This window comes from Crassostrea angulata, chromosome 10 (genome assembly GCF_025612915.1).
Source record: "Crassostrea angulata isolate pt1a10 chromosome 10, ASM2561291v2, whole genome shotgun sequence".
NCBI classification, from domain to species: Eukaryota; Metazoa; Mollusca; class Bivalvia; order Ostreida; family Ostreidae; genus Magallana; species Magallana angulata.
In genome coordinates this window covers 10959210-10981465 of record NC_069120.1, presented here as the reverse complement: position 1 = coordinate 10981465, position 22256 = coordinate 10959210, and the positions used below count along the sequence as shown (strand labels likewise).

At 32.5% G+C, this 22256-nt stretch overlaps 1 protein-coding gene across 1 annotated transcript; it reads left to right on the top strand.

Annotated features, from left to right (window-relative positions):
- Window positions 1-15621: 15621 nt before the first annotated feature.
- Window positions 15622-21911, top strand: LOC128167913 (cystathionine gamma-lyase-like). Its single transcript, XM_052833897.1, has 13 exons — window positions 15622-15873; window positions 16122-16203; window positions 16887-16982; window positions 17250-17359; window positions 17577-17711; window positions 17906-17963; window positions 18195-18272; window positions 18393-18545; window positions 19303-19424; window positions 19511-19563; window positions 19941-20079; window positions 21360-21431; window positions 21597-21911. The coding sequence occupies exons 1-12, from the start codon at window positions 15622-15624 to the stop codon at window positions 21408-21410; spliced, it is 1329 nt and encodes a 442-aa protein (XP_052689857.1). The 3' UTR covers window positions 21411-21431; window positions 21597-21911.
- Window positions 21912-22256: the final 345 nt, after the last annotated feature.

The window sequence follows — 22256 nt, the reverse complement described above, 5'->3', positions numbered from 1 at the left end:
AATAAAATGTTAATGATTATTTCTGTGTAGCTCTTTTTTCGGCGTCCCTCTCGATGATAAGGGTACTATAAAAATGTAACTGTGCTAATTAGAAGCATTGTCATCAGGTAGGTAAAATCGATTTTGAAAGTAGGAGGGGGCAAACTCATCAAAAAAATCTTTACAATGCAAACAAAAAAAAAGTAAAAGATAAAGGAATTAAAAATTCAATGGGGGAGGGAAATAAGTATGCGTTTACCTATTTTCACTTTAATTTCCTAATATTCACTTGCAGTTTTTACATGCTCCCAAAAAGGGGGGCAACTCCTCGATAATGCCATTTTTTTACGTTTGCTGCGAGAAAAAATGATGGAGAGCCCCCCCCCCCCCCCTTTACTCCAAAATGTGCAATCAAATCATTCATTCCATTGCTTTAAGACATACTTACATACCAGTAGGATTAAAATTCTAAATTATTTTTATTTAGGTACCAGAATAGGCCTAACTCTTCACTCCAGACTAAGACTAGAATGTAGTGGTCTTAATCTTCATTTGTTTCAAAGAAAATTTATCAACTCGTCTCTTTGTATTTGCAGCGAAGTTGAAAGTACTGACCATTTTTATTACACTGTAATACATATCCCAGAGTTAGGATCAATACAATCCTGACATTTACATATTTTCTTAATGTTAAATTATTGTTATATGGTAACGCTAATTTATCTGAAAGTGAAAACAACAATATTTTTTACCTTCTCCAGAAATTTCTTGTTGAGAGTAAAAGGATCTATACATATTTGTATGTACCTGTATGTTCACAGATATATAGCGCATACTGAGTATATAGAGTTACTTAGCACCATTATGTTTTAACATCAATTTTAATGAAATAATAAACTGTCAAACATCTCAAAAATCCATAAAACGAAACACAAATTCAAAGCAGAGCAACACGGACCTCTAAAAAGAAAGAGACAGGATCAGGTGCCTAGGAGGAGTAAGCATCTTCTGTTGACCTGTCACACCCGCCGTGTGCTCTTTGTCATAATCGAGAAAAACGGAAAAGTCCGTAGACAATTAGGCGATTAATTATGGTTTAACAATTAGTATGAAAAACGTAAGTCAGTATGCAGCCAAGTGGAAGATTGTATTTGCTGACAAGGTCGTTGTATCGACCATAGAAATAACGAAAAGATGACTTCAAACGAGACTGTTGAAAGCCCTGTTTTATCAATTTGTTTGTCAGTAGCTTGCCTCGCCTTAGAAACTGTTCATACAAAGAGCATGCTCTTGTGTATCGAATTAACTGAGAGACAAAAACACCACATGCAGGTGATGAAGGTACATGTATATTGCTACAAAGTAAGGAAAGTTGACTATATAAAAATTGAAGTCATCGCGTTTATCATAAAGTTTTGTTGTTAGGTTACCATCAATGTCCATTTCCAGTAAAATATCCAAATATGAAACAGATGACGCAGACTCTGTGGTATCTTTTATTTCAAGTTCAGTGGGATATATCGAATCGACGTAATAAGTATGGAAATAACAATTGTTAATTGATAATGCGTCGTCGATATACCTGAATGTTGAGTTGAAGGCCACAGCGAGTGATTTATTTTTTTCACGTGCAAGTTTTTGAATAAATTCTGCTTCATATGAATACAAAAATGGTCTGCTAACAATGGGGCACAGTTGGTACCCATGGGAATTCCAACAGACTGTTGGAGGACTTGATTTCGAAAAACTATGTAGATGTTGTCTGTCAGAAACTCAAGCATATTTTTAATGTCAACTTCAGAGTAATTGTGTGCAATCAGAATGGTTTTTAACAAAATAACTTTTAAGATTTTTAATGCCGAGGTAAGCATTTTTACGACTGGCATTTTTATTGAAGAAACAACTGTCGATGATATCAAACAGCCTAGATTTTAATTTGTCATCGGGAATGGTTGCATAAAGCGTTGAAAAATCGTACGTTTTGATGTTATTGATTTTGGTAAGATTTTGTGACCTCAAAGTTTCTAATAATTCTTTGGAGTTTTTTAGTATCCACATCTGATTCATACCGCTTCTAGAGTATATTGTTGTACAGTACAACAATGAAGTTTCTCCTTGGCGGTTGGTAGAACATTTACTCGAACCTGCTATATATCTCTGTTTGTAAGGACTTTTGTGAAGCTTTAGTATCCAGTACAAATAAGGTAAATCAAATTCATTTTGTTTATTGGGGATATTAAAAATACCCAAATCTGATTTATGATTTTGAAGTATTTCCTGCTTGGAAAGGCTGCTATGGCTGTAAGTAGGATTACCACGTGTAGAATTGAAACCTAGTTCTTTGCAAATGCAATTAATATAATGTGTCTTACAAACAAAGACAATGTTGTTACTTGCCTGATCAGCAGGGACCAGTACATACAGATCGTGCAATCTATCGAGTTCTTTTCTCTCTTCTGTTTTATTGAAAACAGAAGGATAGATGGTTTTTATTTGACCTCTAGGTCAATTAATAGGAGATTTTAATATACATCTGATTCTTTTAACCCACTCTGACAAGGTATCAAGGTCTTTTTTTTTTCAGATTTTCCCCATCGCTTGGCGTAATCTTCTACAGACTTCGTGATATGTATAAAATTACGACGCCATGTGAAGGATCTAGGCTTCCTATTTGGTCCTTTCATAATAAGTGATCTTAGGTCTTCGTTGTTAACTTAATTAACATCACCAGAAATGACGTGTCCGGCAGGACTATAGTTGTAGGGTGAAAAAGAATATGAACACGTTGGAGGATTATCTTTCAGATGTTCGATATTAAGGTCTTGTAGAGTTTGTTTGTAATTGAAGAGTTTGGAAGCAATTGTTGAAGTACAATTGTAGGAAGTACAAGGGTTTGACCTTATCTTGAAATATGGCGGAATGCAGGACTGAACTTCTTTGTGAATAAGAATATTACTTATATTAACGGCATCAATTCCCTTGTTGGCATACTGCAGTTTGAAAAAAAAACGTGGTGCATGATCAGTATTATCTGTTTGTGTAGGTTTAAAAAGCTGATGATGAGCAATATCCATTATCATGGATCAGAGTCTGTATTCCGGTGTAGAAAAATCAAAAACCTGCTTTTCCTCGACTTTTTCAAGAAGATTGTTTAACTCTTTCAAAGGGACAGAGTAGGTGCGAATGTTGTAGAGACCCAATTGTTTATTTACATAGGGTAATAATGAATCAAAGGAAACATTAAAAACATCGTGTATGATTTGTTTGTTATAAGACCGATGGCCATGATTACGCACGTCTCTTGGTTATAATGAACAAGAAGAGTCAAATTACAATGTATTTTCTCTTGATGAACTTAATATGTTATCTGATATGAATCTTAATAATGATATTAACCAACCAATAACTCACGAAGAAATATTTAAGGGTATCAATATGTTGAAAAATAACAAAGCCTGTGGTGATGATAGAATTTATAATGAATATATCAAAGTACCCAAGATTGTATGTTGAATTTATATACTGTATTGTTTAACAAAATATTTTATTCCGGTGTTATACCCACACGGTGGGTTAGTGGTAACATTATACCTGTTTATAAGAATAAAAGGGATAGTACATAACCTCAAATTATAGACCAATTACACCTCTGAGTTGTCTTGGAAAATTAAGCACTGCTATCATTAATGATATGCTGATAGTGTTTTGCTCATTTTAGATAACCAAGCAGGTTTTCGTAGAGGTCATACCCCGATAGTACTAAAGATCATATTTTTTCACTGTACGCTCTTATCGAGCTCTTCAAATTGCATAAGATGAAATTATATTGTGCTTTTATAGATTTTGAGAAAGCATTTGACTCTGTTTGGCATATTGGCTTATGGAACAATGTATTATTGAACAATATTGATGGAAAATGTTTTAAAGTTATCACTAATATGTACAAAGATATAAAGTCAAAAGTTTGGTTAATGGATTATTAAGTTCTGAATTTTTCGAATGTACAGTTGGAGTAACACAAGGGAAAAATTATCACCTTTTTTATTTTCGCTAAATCTAAATGATCTTGAGGAGTATTTGTATACAAACAATGTCAGAGGTTTGTCACGCTTGTCTATGGAACGCCATAGCTGCCTTATGTGGCTATTTTATATGTAGATGGTGCTTTATTATATTATGCTGTGGTTATTTCATGTGAAGATGGTGCTTTATTATATGAAGATGGTGCTTTATTATATGAAGATGGTGCCTTATTATATGAAGGTGGTGCTTTATTATATGAAGATGGTGCTTTTTTATGTGAAGATGGTGCTTTGTTATATGAAGATGGTGCTTTATTATATGAAGATGGTGCTTTTTTATGTGATGGTGCTTTTTAATGGGAAGATGGTCACTCGGAACTTTATTTTTGAAGACTGAGTTTAACATTTATTATCTCGAAATTTTGAAACTAGAACAAAATTGATACAGTTAAAATCCATTTAATACACAATTGCTAGTTTCTCTTTTTTAGCATAATAAGTATTTATGTTACGAGATGAACTGTACGACTTAATCTCAACTGAATTGACAAATATGATTAATTGAATAATACAATATTTTGTCAGTATTTCTTGACATTTTACTTTTGCCTTTACCACTTATAAAAGGGCCTTCTTTAAGCTATATTATAGTATAGTAGACCTTTCCCTGTGACTTTCCCTTACTTTATCTTCCAGTCAAATCCTATCACCTAGGGCATCAGTCTGTTTAAAATCAGATTTTTGGACTTTTTCGACAAGAATGTCGAGAAACCCCCCATATGAATCATCTTAAATAATATTTAAAGATAAAATTAATTCAATCAAACTATGTATCAGTAATAGAAATATTTCTCGAAAATTGTATGGATCCAAGGAATAATGAACTCTATAGTCTCGTTCAACCAAACGCTCGGCTGACACCGTAAATCTCCGACAAGCAAGGGAGACTCTCTGCTTGTCGGAGATTTACGGAGAAAGCCGAGCGTCGAGTTGAACGAGACTATATTGAACTCTGGCGTAGGAATACATACGACTACAAAAAATATCTAAATTGTTCGTACCATTTAAAATCTGACTATTTTCAAGCTATTTATAAATAAGTTTCCTTGAAAAGCAATGCTTTAGCATACATTACATCGAATTTATCAATTATGTTCAAGAACTAAGTCTTGTCAGCAGCGATGATTTGTGATGAGGTCCAAACACTGTTTCACATTCGGTTTGTCTGAGTAACTGTATAGGAGAGTTGATTAAAATCAACTCCCAATTAAGAGCGGATCAAAGATCTTATTTTAATCAGATTGCTAGGGCATAACCTTCGCTTAAACACAAATAATTATTAAATTCAATTTTCTGCTTTTCAGGATAACGTTACTAGGCTTTAATTCTTGTAATATTCCGTCATTATATAAGTTGTCTCTTAATAGATGTCAGAGGCGGATCCAGCTATCTGGAAAAGGGGGGGGGGGTCCAACTGATGAAAATCAATACGTGCAAAATTCATTATTTGTCAATAAACAAGCGGGACATGTAATTTTCTTTCTATTTTTCGTACGAAACGAAGTAAAACTTATCTATTATAATACTTTATTTTTATTGTTTTGTATTTCTTTAATTTTTCACATGTTTACTCAGTGTAGTAAACATCGGATGCTGAAGGGGAGTACAATGTACATTATTTCGATAAAAATTCGATTGGGTTTTTTCATATAAGAACAAAATTACGATACGTTGTATTAAATTCTTTAAATAAGCAATTTTAAAAGCATTTATTTGAGATAACTACAGTATTTATATTATAAATGGAGAAATTTGCCTTTAAATAGGCGTTAAAAGTTTTCAAAAAAAATCACATGTCCCATAGAAAGGAGGGGGGGGGGGGGTCCGACCCCCGGACCCCCCCCCCCCCTCTGGATCCGCCAATAGATGTAAGTTCGGTTGGGGTAAAGTCGTACACAGCTAGATCTTCTCGATAGCTTATATACTAATTGTGCTAGAAAAAAGAGGAACTAGCAATAGTGTATCAAATGGATTTTGATCGCATCAATTTTTTGTTTCACTTTCAATATTTCGAGATAATACATATATGGTTAACCCAGTATTCAAAAATAAGAGGAGTTCCGAGTGATCACCTTCACATTAAAAAGCACCATCATATAAAAAAAACACCATCATATAATAAAGCACCATCTTCACATAAAAAAGCATCATCACATAAAAAAGCACCATCTTCATATAATAAAGCACCATCTTCACATAAAAAAGCACCATCACATAAAAAAGCACCATCTTCATATAACAAAGCACCATCTTCATATAATAAAGCACCATCTTCATATAAAAAAGCACCATCTTCATATAATAAAGCACCATCTTCATATGATAAAGCACCACCTTCATATAATAAAGCACCATCTTCACATGAAATAGGCACATAAGGCAGCTATGGCGTTCCATACTTGTCTGAGAACATTAAGAAAGATCTTAATCTTTATTTAAATCTTTTTGTCTTATGGTATGCAGATGATACCATCTTATTGTCAGAAAATCCAGAAGATTTTCAACATTTACTCAGTGGTTTTTTTTTGTAGATATTGTAAAGTGTGGCGTCTTAAGGTTAACAGTAAACAAGAGGCCCATGGGGCCACAAAGCTCATCTCAGCAACAATGGGCTTTCAAAAGATATTGTGCCATATGATCCCTCGGTAGAATAACAAAAAATATATATTGTAAAGTATTCGAATTTTACACTTATTTTTGCATACATTTAATCTTTGACATTGTACCTTCAGGAAATACTATTTTTTTTTACCAGAATAAGAAAATCCAACGCAAGAAATAAAACTAAACATTTGGTAGGGGTACACTGTTAAGTTGTTAACTTCCAATTCCCTATATTTTCGTTCTGCCCCCCCCCCCCCCCCCCCAATTTGTAAAGGGATCAAAATATATGAGAGCATATAGGTACATTTTCTTCATCAACTACTTACTAGTTATTGTATTTTAAAAAATATATATAATAGTTATTGTTTTTTATTTTAAAAATCCTACATGTATAGATGTGAAGAAGAAAATTGTACCTCAATGTGCTCAATTCCTCAAATTAAAAACATTCAAAAATTTTATTTGTCTTCTCCATTATAATTAAATGCCTGTTATTTACTTCGCGTACAAACCAGGATAATTTTTCGCTGTGATATTTTCTTAGGAATAGCGATAATTACTTTATCCCTGCAACAGAAATGTGTAAGAACTATGGAAACTGTTTTAAAGATGTCGTTTTTATTTACTTGTGTCTGAAAAACTATCAAAATTGATGTAGATTTCACATTATTTACTGTATAAAGAGGGGGCTTAGAGAGTAGGCATATAAAGAATATCATTCTTTTATTTTGTTTGTACAAGTATTTAACATACTCTAATTCATATAGAATTTCTAATGTTCATCCAAAATTTCAGCGTCAATCGTAGAATGATAAGCAAGATACAGAGCTCACAGTTCGCCTAGGTTTGAGTAATATTTTGTTCACATGAATTTATTACATTCAGCTTAAGATTTTTAACTTGGTATGTTCTATTCAGCATTTAAAATGGTAAAAAAGAATGGCCTAAGATTTTATATTCATTTATTCACTCAAGACACTGGTATTTGAGGTTCAAAATCAGTTTATACAAATGTACACAAACACAGTCAAGGATCACATGTACAGTAGGAGTAATAATGACGAAACAAGATTAAGTTTACAATACAATAAGTTGTTAAAGTTGGTTTCTTGAAGAACAGACTTTGAAAATTTTCTTAATAAATATTGACAAATTTTTTACTTTTTTAATCTTAAGTTTTTAAGATCTGTGTACAAACATAGAATTGTGAGCAAATCTCTGTATCTTGCTTATAATTCGAAGCTTAACACTCAAATATGGTTAGTAAATAGAAATTGTAAACAATTAAACACAAGAAACATGCACTATAACAAATAAAAAACACAATTTATTTTTTCGAAATGAATCATATATATACATGTATATACCTACATATTTCCGTCAGCGATATCAAACTCTATTTAAACTGAATAAACTTGAGAAAATGTCGAGCATCTCAACAAAACCTATTGCATTAATCTACCATTACGCAAAAGATAATGCCGAATTACCGATAGAATGAATTGTATTTCAGTACTTTTTTGATACATCAGATTTTGCTTAATTTGTGCAGGTAAACAGTTAACAGTTTGATTTACCGATGTCTCTGTTTGATTTGATACGTATTTATCACGAAATACAGACGATAGTTCCCAGGTTACAACATAAATAATGAAAACGTAACGAAAATCAGAACAAGCTAACACCAACGTCATGTGTGAAAACTGTCAACGCATTGAAATACTTAGCATCAATTTACTTCACAAAATCGGCACTAATATATTTTGCATGTTTCAAAAATTTCCCTTCATACGCGAACTGTTGCACAACAAGCAAATTCATCATAGTCAGATCGACCCTTTTTCGTATAATGTCATGGCTGCTTTAAACAAAGAACCTCGTTTTAGAAGTATGGAATACGAGTCCTGAGGCCTGTTCAACAGAGCGGGTGCTCGCGAGCGCTCGCCAAAATCCACTATACCCGCAACACAAATTTTGGCGAGCGTTCGCGGGCGCTCTCTCTGCTGAACACGCCTTTGGTAAAATGGGTATGCAAACCCGGGCCGTGGCAAAATAAAAGCCGGCAATCGTCAATTCCAAATACGCATTATTTTGCAGCAATATTTACAGCGAATACAAATATACTGGTCCATCAAATATCCTGAAATTTTAATGAGATTGGAAGATTAATAACTGCCAATCTTTTGTTTTGCCCAGGCCAAGTCTTGCCTACCCATTTTACCGGATGCCGAACCCGATTGAAACACGCCTTTCCTTTATTATTATTTTCGTAATAACTCAGATTTGAAACAGAATTAGACCTTAATTTTTGCAATTTATATTTTCCTTCCCATAAGGATGATTTATGCTAAACTACGTTGAATTGGAATCAGTAGTTCTAGAGAAGAAGATTTTTAAAAATGCACCCCCCTTTTGTACAGTTTCAATGTTTTCTCCGCTTTGAATACAGATCGGACTTTTATTTCTGCAATTTATATTCGCCCTCCCATAAGGATACTTTGTGCCAAATTTGGTTGAAATTGGATCAGCGGTTTTAGAGAAGAAGTTCAAAATGTAAAAAGTTTACAGACGGACAGACAGACAGACGGACAGACGGAAGACGGACAAAATGTGATCAGAATAGCTCACTTGAGCTTTCAGCTCAGGTGAGCTAAAAAACTAAAGTTGTAATATTTGGTAGAGGCAAGCAAAGCAACTATTTTACTATTGAAGTTTCCAATTAGAAATTGTTAACAACTTTAAATACCTTGGGCTCGTAACATAACGCATGCTAAGATTTTGACTTCAGTAGGGTCATATGTAGGACTTAGGCGGAATCTTAGGACCTACATAAGTCCTACTTAAGTATGTCTTATACTGTAACATAAAGCAAACTTACCAATGTCTTAGCTCAGTCATGCTTATGTTAAAAAGTAAACACGAATATTTCATCACCTTTGTCGAATTTGAATGCATTGGTAATAAAATCATTGCCTTAAGTTAAAAGCTTGTGTATTCTTGATACCTTTGATATTAGATGGGGGTAGATGTAAATGTGCAGAACAATTCAAGTTGGCATGAATATACATACACATGTACCTATTTTTTTTTTAAAAAAGCTCAAAGCGATGGATCTTAGGCAATGTATTCAGTCTATTGTTGTTACTTCTTTGTTTTGACGAATATTCACCAGTCGTTTTTGAAGGCTGCCTGTGGCGTAATATGGCGATGCCGTTAGAACTTGATAGAATAGTAGTGATTTCTTTAAATCTTTTGATATTCATCTTACCTTACCAATACGGCAATTCGCATACTCTGAGTATACTTTCATCTTGGAGTCGATATACATTGTAATGAAATGAGGCAATCGTCGTCTATAATATCGCAAAGGGTAAACAAATGTCCTTTTTTAATTTCTCAAGTTTTGCGAATTTACATATATAGTTACTTCTTCTCTACTGACTATTACGTGTTGACAACATATTCAGCAGCCCAGGTGCATACTATATGGAAAATGTTCATTATACGACCATTTTTAATCTTTATATCAATTAAATAAAAACATTTATATTGGTGAACATTAAGATATTGATTTAGCGTGAATTTGTGGTAAATTCACTGTATTCAAATGCTGAATTGAAATAATAAACAATGAAACTTCTAAATGTATGAAAACAACCTCTACCGGCCGCCTTGGTTTTAGGTAAATTGTCCTAGCTAAGCACTCTTCTAGTTACGGACGTAAGTCAAAGAATGTACATAAGTCCTTCTTAAGCACTGTCTTAGACTTAAGTACCCTTTATGTTACGAGCCCTAGGGTGTTACTTTTTGTAAAAGCAACTCTTTTAATCTTACTGTTAAAGAACTGTTTGACAAAGCTACAAAAGCAATGTTTGGTGTTATTGGGAAGAGCAGAACCCATAATCTAGCAGTAAAATAGACATGTTCGATAAATTTATCAAACCAATATTATTATATGGATGCGAAGTTTGGGGTTTTCATAACACTAATCTCCTTGAGAAATTACATTTAAAATTTTGTAAACATAAACATGTATTGAATGATTTCCTTCTGAGGTAAATGAGTTAATTTCCAGAACTCAAAATTGTCAGCAAAACTTTTTAATGTATTGAAGAATTTTAATAACCCATGGTGCAAAGCCATTATGAAAACTTTAAATCAATGTGGATATATATATATATGTATATATATATATATATATATATATATATATATATATATATATATATATATATATATATATGTTCTTGTTTACTTTGTTTTTAAATCTACTGAAGAGCCCGCTAGGGCGAAAGCGCTATAGATAAAAGTTGTTTGAGCATTGGACTTATTCTTTGTGCTTATTCATCCCCGGTACCAAGAAAAAAGGATTTATTGAATAGCCTATATATATATATATATATATATATATATATATATATATATATATATATATATATATATATATATATATATGAAAATGCAATTAACATACTCTGGTTAAAATCTTAAAGTATACAATATTTTATCAGACCAATTTAAGCAATCATGGTATAGCGAGGTACAAAATTCTCCATAAGGTTAAAGTTATAGGATTTTTAAAAAGCACTAGATTGTGGAAAGTATTTTTTGATTTTGCCAACAAAATTATGTAAGAAATATTGTAATTTTAGAACTGGTAATGGTAAATTACCTATTGAGATAGGTAGATGGTTTAATATTCCTAGAGAAAACAGAAATTGTAAATTATGTGCCTGCAATGATATTGGAGATGAATTTCACTATCTTTTTTAAATGTACCGAAGTATGTATATCCAATTCAATGGTTATATGTTTACCAAATTATTTCATAAACAAATCCAAATGTAAAATTTGAAACACTGTTTAATGTCACAAACATAAACCAACTTACCAATATTTGTAAACTTTTAGATACTATATTTGAGAGAGTTAGCACTCTTGGTTAAATTATGTCTGTTATTTTCATTTATATGGAATGGCTCAACTCACAGAATAAAGAGGGATGTTCTTGTTCAAAAATATGAAGAAGGTGGTCTTAAGATGATAAATATCAAAGCATTTATATCCTCCATGAAATTATTCTGGGTGAGACAGCTTATTGTTACAAACAGGGGGTTGAGTCAATTCATACTTAATTTTAATCAAAATAAATTTACATCATGTGGTATTGAATACATTAATATACTTTTGAAATCATTAAAAAACAAGTTCTGGATAGATGTGTTTAAGGCATGGGTTGACCTGCATAATATATTAGAGTCTGGTGCAACTGCAGACTCACCTTTATTTTATAACCCTTTGATCCATATTGGAGGGAAATCTTTTTTTAATAAACAACTATTTGATAATAATATTAGATACATCAATGATATCATTGAGGAAGGTAGTACTTTTCTTAGTTTTGATAAGTTTTGTGATATGTATACGAATGTAAAGGTCAATTTTTTAGAATATGCAAGTATAATCCATGCTGTAAAGACATACATCAGAAAATTGGGTGAAAACCAAACTTTAAGAAAATTAGCAAACCCACTTATTAGAGAAAACATACATAAAGTTATGAAATGTAAAAAGTCAAAGTTTTTTTATGATATTTTAAACAATAATACCTCTGTGACAACAGGTAAAAGAAGGTGGAATGAATTATTAGATATAGAGGACATGGAATGGAAATTAATCCATAAACTACCTTTCATAATAACAAAAAACTGTAAACTTCAATGGTTCCAATACAGAATAATTAACAAAATTTTAGCAACAAACTCTTTTCTATTCAAAATTGAAAAAATAAACTCTAAAATGTGTACCTTTTGTCACAGAGAAGATGAAACTATAGAACATATACTGTGGGATTGTGAATGTGTTCAATCTTTTTTAGAACATTTTAAACATTATTTAGAAGAAAAAATCAATTTTCAGGTTACATTTACCAAGAAAACTTTCATTCTAGGCATCCTTGGTAAAAACAAAGATATCCTTAATAACATTTTTCTTTGGTTAAAGTACTATATTTACACAGCAAGGTGTACCGAGAAACAGTTGAGTGTTTCTTATGCAATGTCCTCTTTAAAGCTCTTTTATGAAACACAGAAATTTATTTCTTATAAAAATGGTGAAAATGAGATTTTTGATACTCATTGGAACATCTGGAATCCAATTTTTACTTGAATTTTCTCTCTCTCTCTCTCTCTCTCTCTATCTCTCTCTCTCTCTTTCTCTTTCTCTCTCAAAAAAATTTTTTTTGCACTTCTGAATTATTATATTGAAAGCATCATAATCATGCATTGTATGTCTGCAGAATGTGTGAAATAAAAAAAAAAAAAAATTATGTCTGTTATCCCTTCATCATTACTGTACCAATGATTCTCATCTATTATATATATATTGTAGTTTGTACATACTGTACATAAGTATTTTCTCTACACTGTAAATTCGGTTATGAGAATAAAGTTCATGAAATTGTCATTGTCATCAACAATTGTGTTAAAAAGTCCCATTACAATAACATTGGAACACTGAGGACTTGAAGAAAGTTTATTTGAAAGGATCTAGAGGGGGGTTACGGGGGGTTCGGACCCCCCCCCCCCCCCCGTAAAATTCTTTCTTTAAATAACATTATAAAAATAACAAAATATGCCTCGGACCCCCCCCCCCCCCCCCCCCCCCAGGCGCCTGTAAAGTGCGAAACGAAATCGAAACGAAATCGAACGAAACGAAACGAAACCAATAGAAACGAAACGAAACCAATCGAAACGAAACGAAACCAAATGAAACGAAACCAAATATCGAAACGAAACGAAACGGAATTTAAACAAAACTATTATCAATTAAAAAATTAAAAAAGTGAAGTAAATTCATTGAAATAAATTTTTGAACCATAAAACATAACTACCTGTATGTATGTTTTAGATTGCCGCTGTAAATTTTTAAGCCGATTATCCGAAATTTGCAAAAATTATATAATTATGTAAATAAGTGATGCACATTCTTATATTTTTTTAATGTTTCAAATTTGTTTCATTAAATGATATTCAGACGTTTAGAGAGAGAGAGAGAGAGAGAGAGAGAGAGAGAGAGAGAGAGAGAGAGAGAGAGAGAGAGAGAGAGAGAGAGAGAGATATGATGATGATGATGTATTGAAGGGGACATTCTAACAACAATTTTCTTTCTATCGATTTGAAATATTGTAAAAATGAAACGATCGAATACAATGTGATTTAGAGCAGATGGTTACCAGTTTCTAACATATAATATGAATTGCTTTAATACCGTGGTATGTATAGCATGAATTTGGACGTCGTAATTGACAAAATTAACGTGCAATTTAAAGAGTTTTTTACCTATGCATTACCTTAAATCAAACACAATCCCCTCTTTCTCTCCCTTTCACACGCACGCACATTGTATTTGATTCATTTTTACAATATTTCATATCAATATAAAAAAAAAATCGTGTAGTTGGAATGTCTCCGTAAATACTGTAAACGCACTATATTTAGGGTGTACACTATTTGGCGGAATATAATTTTTCAACAAGTTAGCATGGATTTGATTTACCGCATTTCTGAATTTACCTTTGTATCGACTTATATATATTTTACATTTGGCAATGTACTTGATTTTGTGGACGCCGTTTTCCGCCAAGAACGCAAAATAGAATACACAGCCAAAGGACTAAAGACAGTTTTTTTAATATACTTTTACAGTATAATAATCTTTATATTGCAAATTAATTTTGTCAAATTACGACGTCCAAATTCATGCTATACATATTAAAACAATTATTATTATGTGTTAGAAACTGGTAACCAACCAGTATGCTCTAAATCACATTGTATTCGATCGTTACATTTTTACAATAATTCAAATCGATAGAATGAAAATTGTTGTTAGAATGTCCCCTTAAGTATCATCATCATCATCATCATATCTCTATCTCTCTCTTTCTTTCTTTCTCTCTCTCTCTCCCAAACTTGCGTGTATATTTTGCTATGTGATGTCGCTGATAAGTTTTAAGGCATCTCTCTCTCTCTCTCTCTCTCTCTCTCTCTCTCTCTCTCTAAACGTCTGAATATCATTTAATGAAACAAATTAGAAATATTTAAAGGTATTAGGAATGTACATCACTTACTTACATGATTATATAATTTTTTTGCAAATTTCGAATAATCGGCTTAATAGTTACAGCGGCAATCTGAAACATACAGGTAGTTATATTTTATGGTTCAAAAATTTATTTCAATGAATTTATTTTCACTTTTATGTAGTAAAAATTGATAGTAGTTTTGTTTATATTCCGTTTCTTTTCGTTTCGATTTTTGGTTTCGTTTCGTTTGGTTTCATTTCGTTTCGATTGGTTTCGTTTCGTTTCGATCGATTTCGTTCCGTTTCGTTTCGTTTCGATTTCGTTTCGCACTTTACAGGCGCCCCCCCCCCCCACCCCGACAATCTGAAAAAACCGTCGGAGGTACAAGGGTTTTTTTATATGACAATTTGATGCCTTTTAGCAATAACTTTGATATGTAGGACAGAGAAAGAAAACCCTATGGCAAAAGTTTTAAAAAAAATGTGCAAAATTGATATATTTCAAGCAAAATCCCATAGGGTCCTTTTTAAAATTAACAAACTTTGAGATAACCCCTTAAACAAACGGTAAAGATCTTATTTTTTTTTATCTTAGAATAATAATTATATCAATAAAAATTCATGTAAAAAAATTCATTAAAAAATCTAGGGCAGAACAAATTAGACCCGGCCTTGTTAAATGAAATAGTAGTGGTTTGAAAATTCGCGCCATATAATCTTCAGGGGACAACGCCTTCAAATTTACATGATGCACAAAACTATTATAAGACAAATAATATTTCGCCGAACTCTTTTACATTTGTTAATTAAACTGAAAGATAATAACATCTAAATCAAATGTTGTTATACTGAATATATTAATATAAATGTCATGATTAAGCCAAAAGGAAGTAGATCATCACATAAAGTTGAAGGTCGATTTAACCGACGTGGAAAACTACGACGCGCACACGAAAAGCCGGTCTCACAAAGTGTCAGCATGGAGCAATTTAAACCATTTCCTGGATTTGGCACACTAGCAACGCACGAAGGACAAGATCCAGAGAAATGGACTTCGAGGGCTGTCGTTCCCCCCATTTCGATGTCTACAACGTTCAAACAGAAAGCACCTGGGGAGCACTATGTTAGTGTGTACAGTAACTAGGACATTGTCTGTCATTGACTTCAGTGATGCACCGATCCATCTAGATATCTTTTTTACTCAGTAAATTATTGTTTTAACCATTTTGTAAAACTGTAAATATTCTTTGAGAATTCTTTAATTCATTTTGATGACAATTCAATTATCCAGATATTTGAGTATGAACAGGTCAGCAGATATGACTGATAAGTACACAATGTACGTATAATATTGAATCTATCTATTTGTAGGGATTTGAATATTCAAGAAGTGGAAATCCAACCAGAAATTGTTTAGAGGAATGCATAGCAGCTTTGGAAGGTGGAAAACATGGTAAGCAAACAATGAACTATTACTAGAGATTTACAAACAGATTGCATCATCAAATCTTTCTGTATGCCAGGATAAAGATTACAAATTCTGTTTGACAATCAAGAGCAAAGAAAATAAGATTGCAGTATGGGTATATAGAACACGCTGAAAAGTCAAAGAGTATTTTTTATAAAAAAGATTATTAAGGCATCAAAGAAATTAAAGAGAAAAATCATTCCCATAAATATGACATTAATGTTGTACATGTTTATCAGTTCAGTATTTTTTAAAATGTTAATTATGACAAGCCAGAACAGTTACAAAATGTCACAGAATCTAATTAAGATTTATAGAAATTTATACAATTAACAACATAAATCCTATATACTGCATGTATATCAGGGAATTGTTCTTACTTCTTAGTTAAGAATTTTTGTATCTGATCAATGATCACATTGTAAAATATCATGAATATTTCTGTGATGTAAATATACCACCTTGTTATGGACCTATGGTGACAGTGTTAGACTTCCATCTCTAATATAATAAAGCAACCAGTGCATGTGTTTTGTAATTTACTTTCAGTCTAGTCTATATGCAATAAATGTATAAATCTTAATATTCAAAATTTCAAATAAAGTTTACTGCCACTGACAGTTCTTTTAGTCTTCATCTTATATATTTTTAAACAAATTATTTTGTAGCACTGGTGTTTGCCTCAGGACTTGCTACCACAACTGCAGTCACCTATCTTCTAAAGTCAGGGGACCATATTGTCAGCATGGATGACTTATATGGAGGTTAGACCACATAGAATTTTGTAGCTGATTGAACAGAGCTTAGTTAATATCAAGAGTTATTTCTCTATATATAAACTTTTTTTTATTTTATTCAAACCTCAGTCCATTTGAAGAAAATTTGATAAAAAGTCTAATTATAAGTGAAGAAATATGGTAAAATTTAACAGCAAATATATATTTAGAAATGATAAGTGTTAATACCATAAAAACTTTGTTATGTATTGGATTCTACTAAACATGAAAGGTAAAAAAAAATGTTCCTTTCAGGTACTAACAGATTTTTCAAACAAGTGGCGACCAGAATGGGGGTGGAAACCTCCTTTGTTGACTGCACTGTCATTGATAATGTAAAAAAAGCCATGAAACCAAATACAAAGGTATTTTAATGAAACAACTACTGGTAGTCTTTGATGCATTAGAAAGCTTCAGTCATAATTTGCAAGAATATTTCAGTAAAACAAAGCAGTAGTACCGTTATGTCATAATATAATTTCTATGCATCTGGTAAATGTCAAGAGTTGTGTTGTTGTTTTTTTGATAACTGGTAACACATTCTTCTGTTTAATAGGCTCTGTTTATGTTTTGAATTGACAGCTGGTTTGGTTAGAGACACCTACCAACCCGACCTTAAGAATCGTGGACATAGCTGAGGCCGTGAAGGTCATCAAGCAGAAGAACAAGGACATCATTGTCGTCGTTGACAACACCTTCATGTCCTCATATTTTCAGGTCTGTAACAACTTTCTCACAATTTTGAATGGTAATATGTGCAAGATATAAAAAGACATGTTTAAGAAATTGGGGGAGAGTTGAGATGTCAAATTGTTGATTAAGAGTCGTGTAAGCCTCTAAGCAAGAAATGAAGAAGGGTTTAGTTTCAAAATCAGTTAACTCAATTTTGAAAAGAATGTTTTCTTTTGCAGCGTCCTCTGGACTTTGGAGCTGACATGGTCATGCATTCCTTAACAAAATATATGAATGGTAAGTCAAGGACATTTAGTAATGGTGCAAGGACACGCATTGGAGTAATATCTTAGTTTATTTAATTTAATGAAGGGAATGACATGATGTCCAAAGAATCTTATAACTGCTTTTTGTTACTTCAGTTGAATACCGGTACATTTATTAACATGGGATAGATAGTTGTTTATTTCAATTGAAAATGTGTTGGCATGGGATCGAATGATTTTATAGATGAGTTTCCTTTTGTAGGACATTCCGATGTTGTGATGGGTGCAGTAGCATTGAAAGACGATGGATTGTGCGAGAGACTTAGGTTCCTTCAAAATGGTAAATATAAATGGCTGTTTAAAAATGATATACATAGAAAATATGGATACCGGTACATGTATATCAAAGAATTTCCAAGTTTGAAAGTTAGTGAACTACAAACCATTTTGATTATTCAAGCTTTTGGAGCAGTTCCCTCCCCTTTTGACAGTTTCTTGGTGAACAGAGGTCTGAAGACTCTGCATGTTAGAATGAAGGAACACATGAAAAATGGATTGGCAGTTGCCAAATTTTTAGAATCTCATCCATGTGTAGAGAAAGTTATTCATCCAGGTATGTGCCTGTAACCTGTAACATTAATGATATTATGGGACAATATTAGAAAATTTCTTTCCATTCATTTACAAAACTAATAACAATGGTTGATTCTGTTGTGTTTCTTATTTTTGGGAGTTGATTTTAATCAACTCTCCTATGTAGTTACTCAGACAAACCAAAAGTGAAACAGTGTTTGGACCTCATCACAAATCATTGCTGCTGACAAGACTTAGTTCTTGAAAATAATTGATGAATTAGATGTAATGTATGCTAAAGCATTGTTTTTCAAGGAAACTTATTTATAAATACCTTGAAAATAGTCAGATTTTAAATGGTACGAACAATTTAAATATTTTTTGTAGTCATATGTATTCCTATGCCAGAGTTCAATATAGTCTCGTTCAACTCGACGCTCGGCTGTCTCCTTAAATCCTTGTCGGAGATTTACGGTGTCAGCCGAGCATTTGGTTGAACTAGACTAGAGTTCAATATTGCTTGGATCCATACAAATTTCGCGAAATATTTCTATCACTGATACATAGTTTGATTGAATTAATTTTATCTTTAAATATTATTTAACATTATTCAAATGGGGGTTTCTCAACACTTTTGTCGAAAAAGTCCAAAAATTCATATTATAAAAATGTGCGTACCGGTAATTCAAATTAGAAAATACATATACTTGTCATGCAAAATAACATATCATTGATTTTAAAATAAATAAACATCGACAAAATCAACTCCCGTCAGTTCTTCAGTACTTTGATTTAAGGATTGCCATCCCATCCCCAGCATGAACTGGCAAAGAAGCAGATGAGGGGGTTTAGTGGAATGGTCACATTCTACATTAAGGGGGGACTTAAAGAGGCCTCAGAATTTCTAAAGAATGTCAAGGTTTGTATTTCATATTTATCTGACATTGATTTTTTTGGTTAACAGCTAGTAAATAGTTTTGTAGTTTTATTATTTATTGATTTTAGGTTTTCACTCTGGCTGAAAGTCTGGGAGGTTTTGAAAGTCTCTGTGAGCTTCCGTAAGTACAATATGGATATGTTTTAATGTAACTGGCAATTTTTCATCACATTATTAATTATGGTAAAAACCCATACACAAAACTATTCATACATGCATTTCCAATACCAAAATATCTCGAAATTTGTCAATTTGCAATGACACTTGTCCGACTTCATCCAGAGATGTATATTCATTGAAACAGTACAATTTCACACAACAGAGCAGATCTTGGCTATAACCTTCCTTGAAAATCTTTGAATATTAATGAGCTTCTCCTAGCGAATTAAAAGAAAGGTCAATATTTGAAAGTTTGTTTTGATGACCAAACTAGATAGTATTAACATCTAATCAAATGCAAAAAGAGCAGTTAAGAATTTCTAAAATATTTTTGCACAGATCAGTGATGACTCATGCATCTGTCCCAGCAAACGAGCGAGACAAACTTGGAATCTCGGACAATCTCATCCGACTCTCGGTAGGAATTGAAGAGGAGGAGGATCTACTTCAGGATCTGGACCAGGCTCTGAAGGCTGCTGTAAGTATCTCAATGTATCCATATCACCAGTGTTCTGAAGGGCTCCAGTAAGTATCTCTATACTGATAACCACGCAAGGTTTTCGTTCAGTTTATTTATTGTACACTTGTACACCAGTATGCTTGCAGTAAAAAGCTGTAATAAACAAATAACAGAGTTATAAATCTGAAAATTATTAACATAGTTTAAATCAATACATGACAAATGACTGAAAAAATATATATGTTGACTTCTCCACATAAAAACACAATGACACCTAAATCAACTCAATTTCTATGAAAAAAGGTTTTGTCATATATAATATCTTTGTTATAAATATGTATTGAACGTATTGTGGTTAAATAAATTTTTCATATATTTTACCTAGCATTTATACATATAACATCATGCACGAGCGATTTTCGCGCCAACATGGCTGAGTTCTGTCATACAACTTCAATTTCATAAACATCCTAAACTGAACATTTTTAATATTATGAAAATAATAAACACAAAATTACTTACACGGTGGGGCTACATCATCAGCTCCATTGGTACGCTTGTACAAATATAGCTTAAGCCATCTGCAGCATGTGTGCACGTCTTGGTGCACAACTCAGGAATACATTGAAGTATACAAAAAAGGGGAATAACTCTTGATATAAAAAGCAACTCGGACCAAGAATATTCGTGTAACACAACAATCTCAATGTATTCATATCAATGAAGGCTGCTGTAAGTATCTCAATGTATCCATATCACCAGTGTTCTGAAGGGCTCCAGTAAGTATATCAGTGTATCCACATCACCAGTGATCTGAAGGGCTGCAGTAAGTATCTCAGTTTATCCATATCACCAGTGTTCTGAAGGGCTGCAGTAAGTATCTTAGTGTATCTATGTCACTGAAGGCTGCTGTGAGTATCTCAATGTATCCATATCACTGAAGGCTGCAGTAATTATCTCAATGTATCCATATCTGTGTTCTGAAGGGACGCGTTAAGTAATTCATTGTATCCAAATCCCTAGGGTTATTAAGGCAGCAGTAAGTACCTCAATATATTCAAATCCCAAGTGTTTTAAAGGCTGCAGTAAGTATCTTGAAATGTATCCATATCACAAGTGTTCTCAAGGCTGCATATTTGAAATATCTGTTTGTATTCAAATCCCAGGCATTCTTTTGATCACTGCAGCAAGTATCTAAATGTATCCTTACATAACAATCCATCCCCCAACAAGTTCTAAAGACTGCAGTTAATATCTGAATGTATTCAATATATTTCTGTAATATGTAATTCAAACAGACTGGAAAACCAGGGGCTTCCCCTAACAAGAAGAGGAAAGTGGCCAAGTAATCTACCGTCCCAGCATTAAAGGCAAGTACCAGTACTCCGTTGTTTCAGTGATATTGTTTGATTTTACGGAAACAAATAAAAATTGTTTTATAGCTTATTCATTGCTTACTCAATGGTTTTTTTTTTTAATTTTTTGGGTTTTGTTTAGTTTTTGTTGTTGTTGATATTTAGAAATTTCCTTTTCAGTTTAAAGTGGAGAAGAGATCTCAGCTAAGGACCAAATCCAAACGGCATTGTAATGTGATGCATAGTTTTCACTGGATTTCATCAGCTTGTTACCTAGAAGCACAATCATAGTGCCATACCATTTCTTCAGGTCTTCAATAGAAATTATTAAAATTTAACAAAACAACAAAAATTTAACTTGGAGCATTTCACCACATGTCCCTACAATGACATTCTCTCTTTTGTTCCATTTTTAGAAACATATTTGTACAGTTTATTTAGGTTCAATGAATGTGTGTTTTGAACATGAAATCTGAATAAAACCATCAAAAAAATGTTCTCTCTTTTATTTTAGGTTATACTAGTCCTTTCAGATTATTTCAGTGAACCAAAGTTTGTTTTTAGATTGAACAGTACATAATATCAATGTACAAGAGTATATGTGAAAAGGCAGCAAAAAAAAACACTATATATATACCCTATAGATCAAAGTTAAAATAGCTTAGTATAATGTATCTTTTTTAGTGACTGTGTGTAGATACGGTCATACTAAAACACGCCTGCCAACGCCTGCCGGGGAAAACACGCCTGCCGAGAGAAAACCACACACCTGCCGTTTACCTGATGGATTATTTTAATATTTTCTTTGATATTTTATTTAACTTAACTAAATTAAGTATC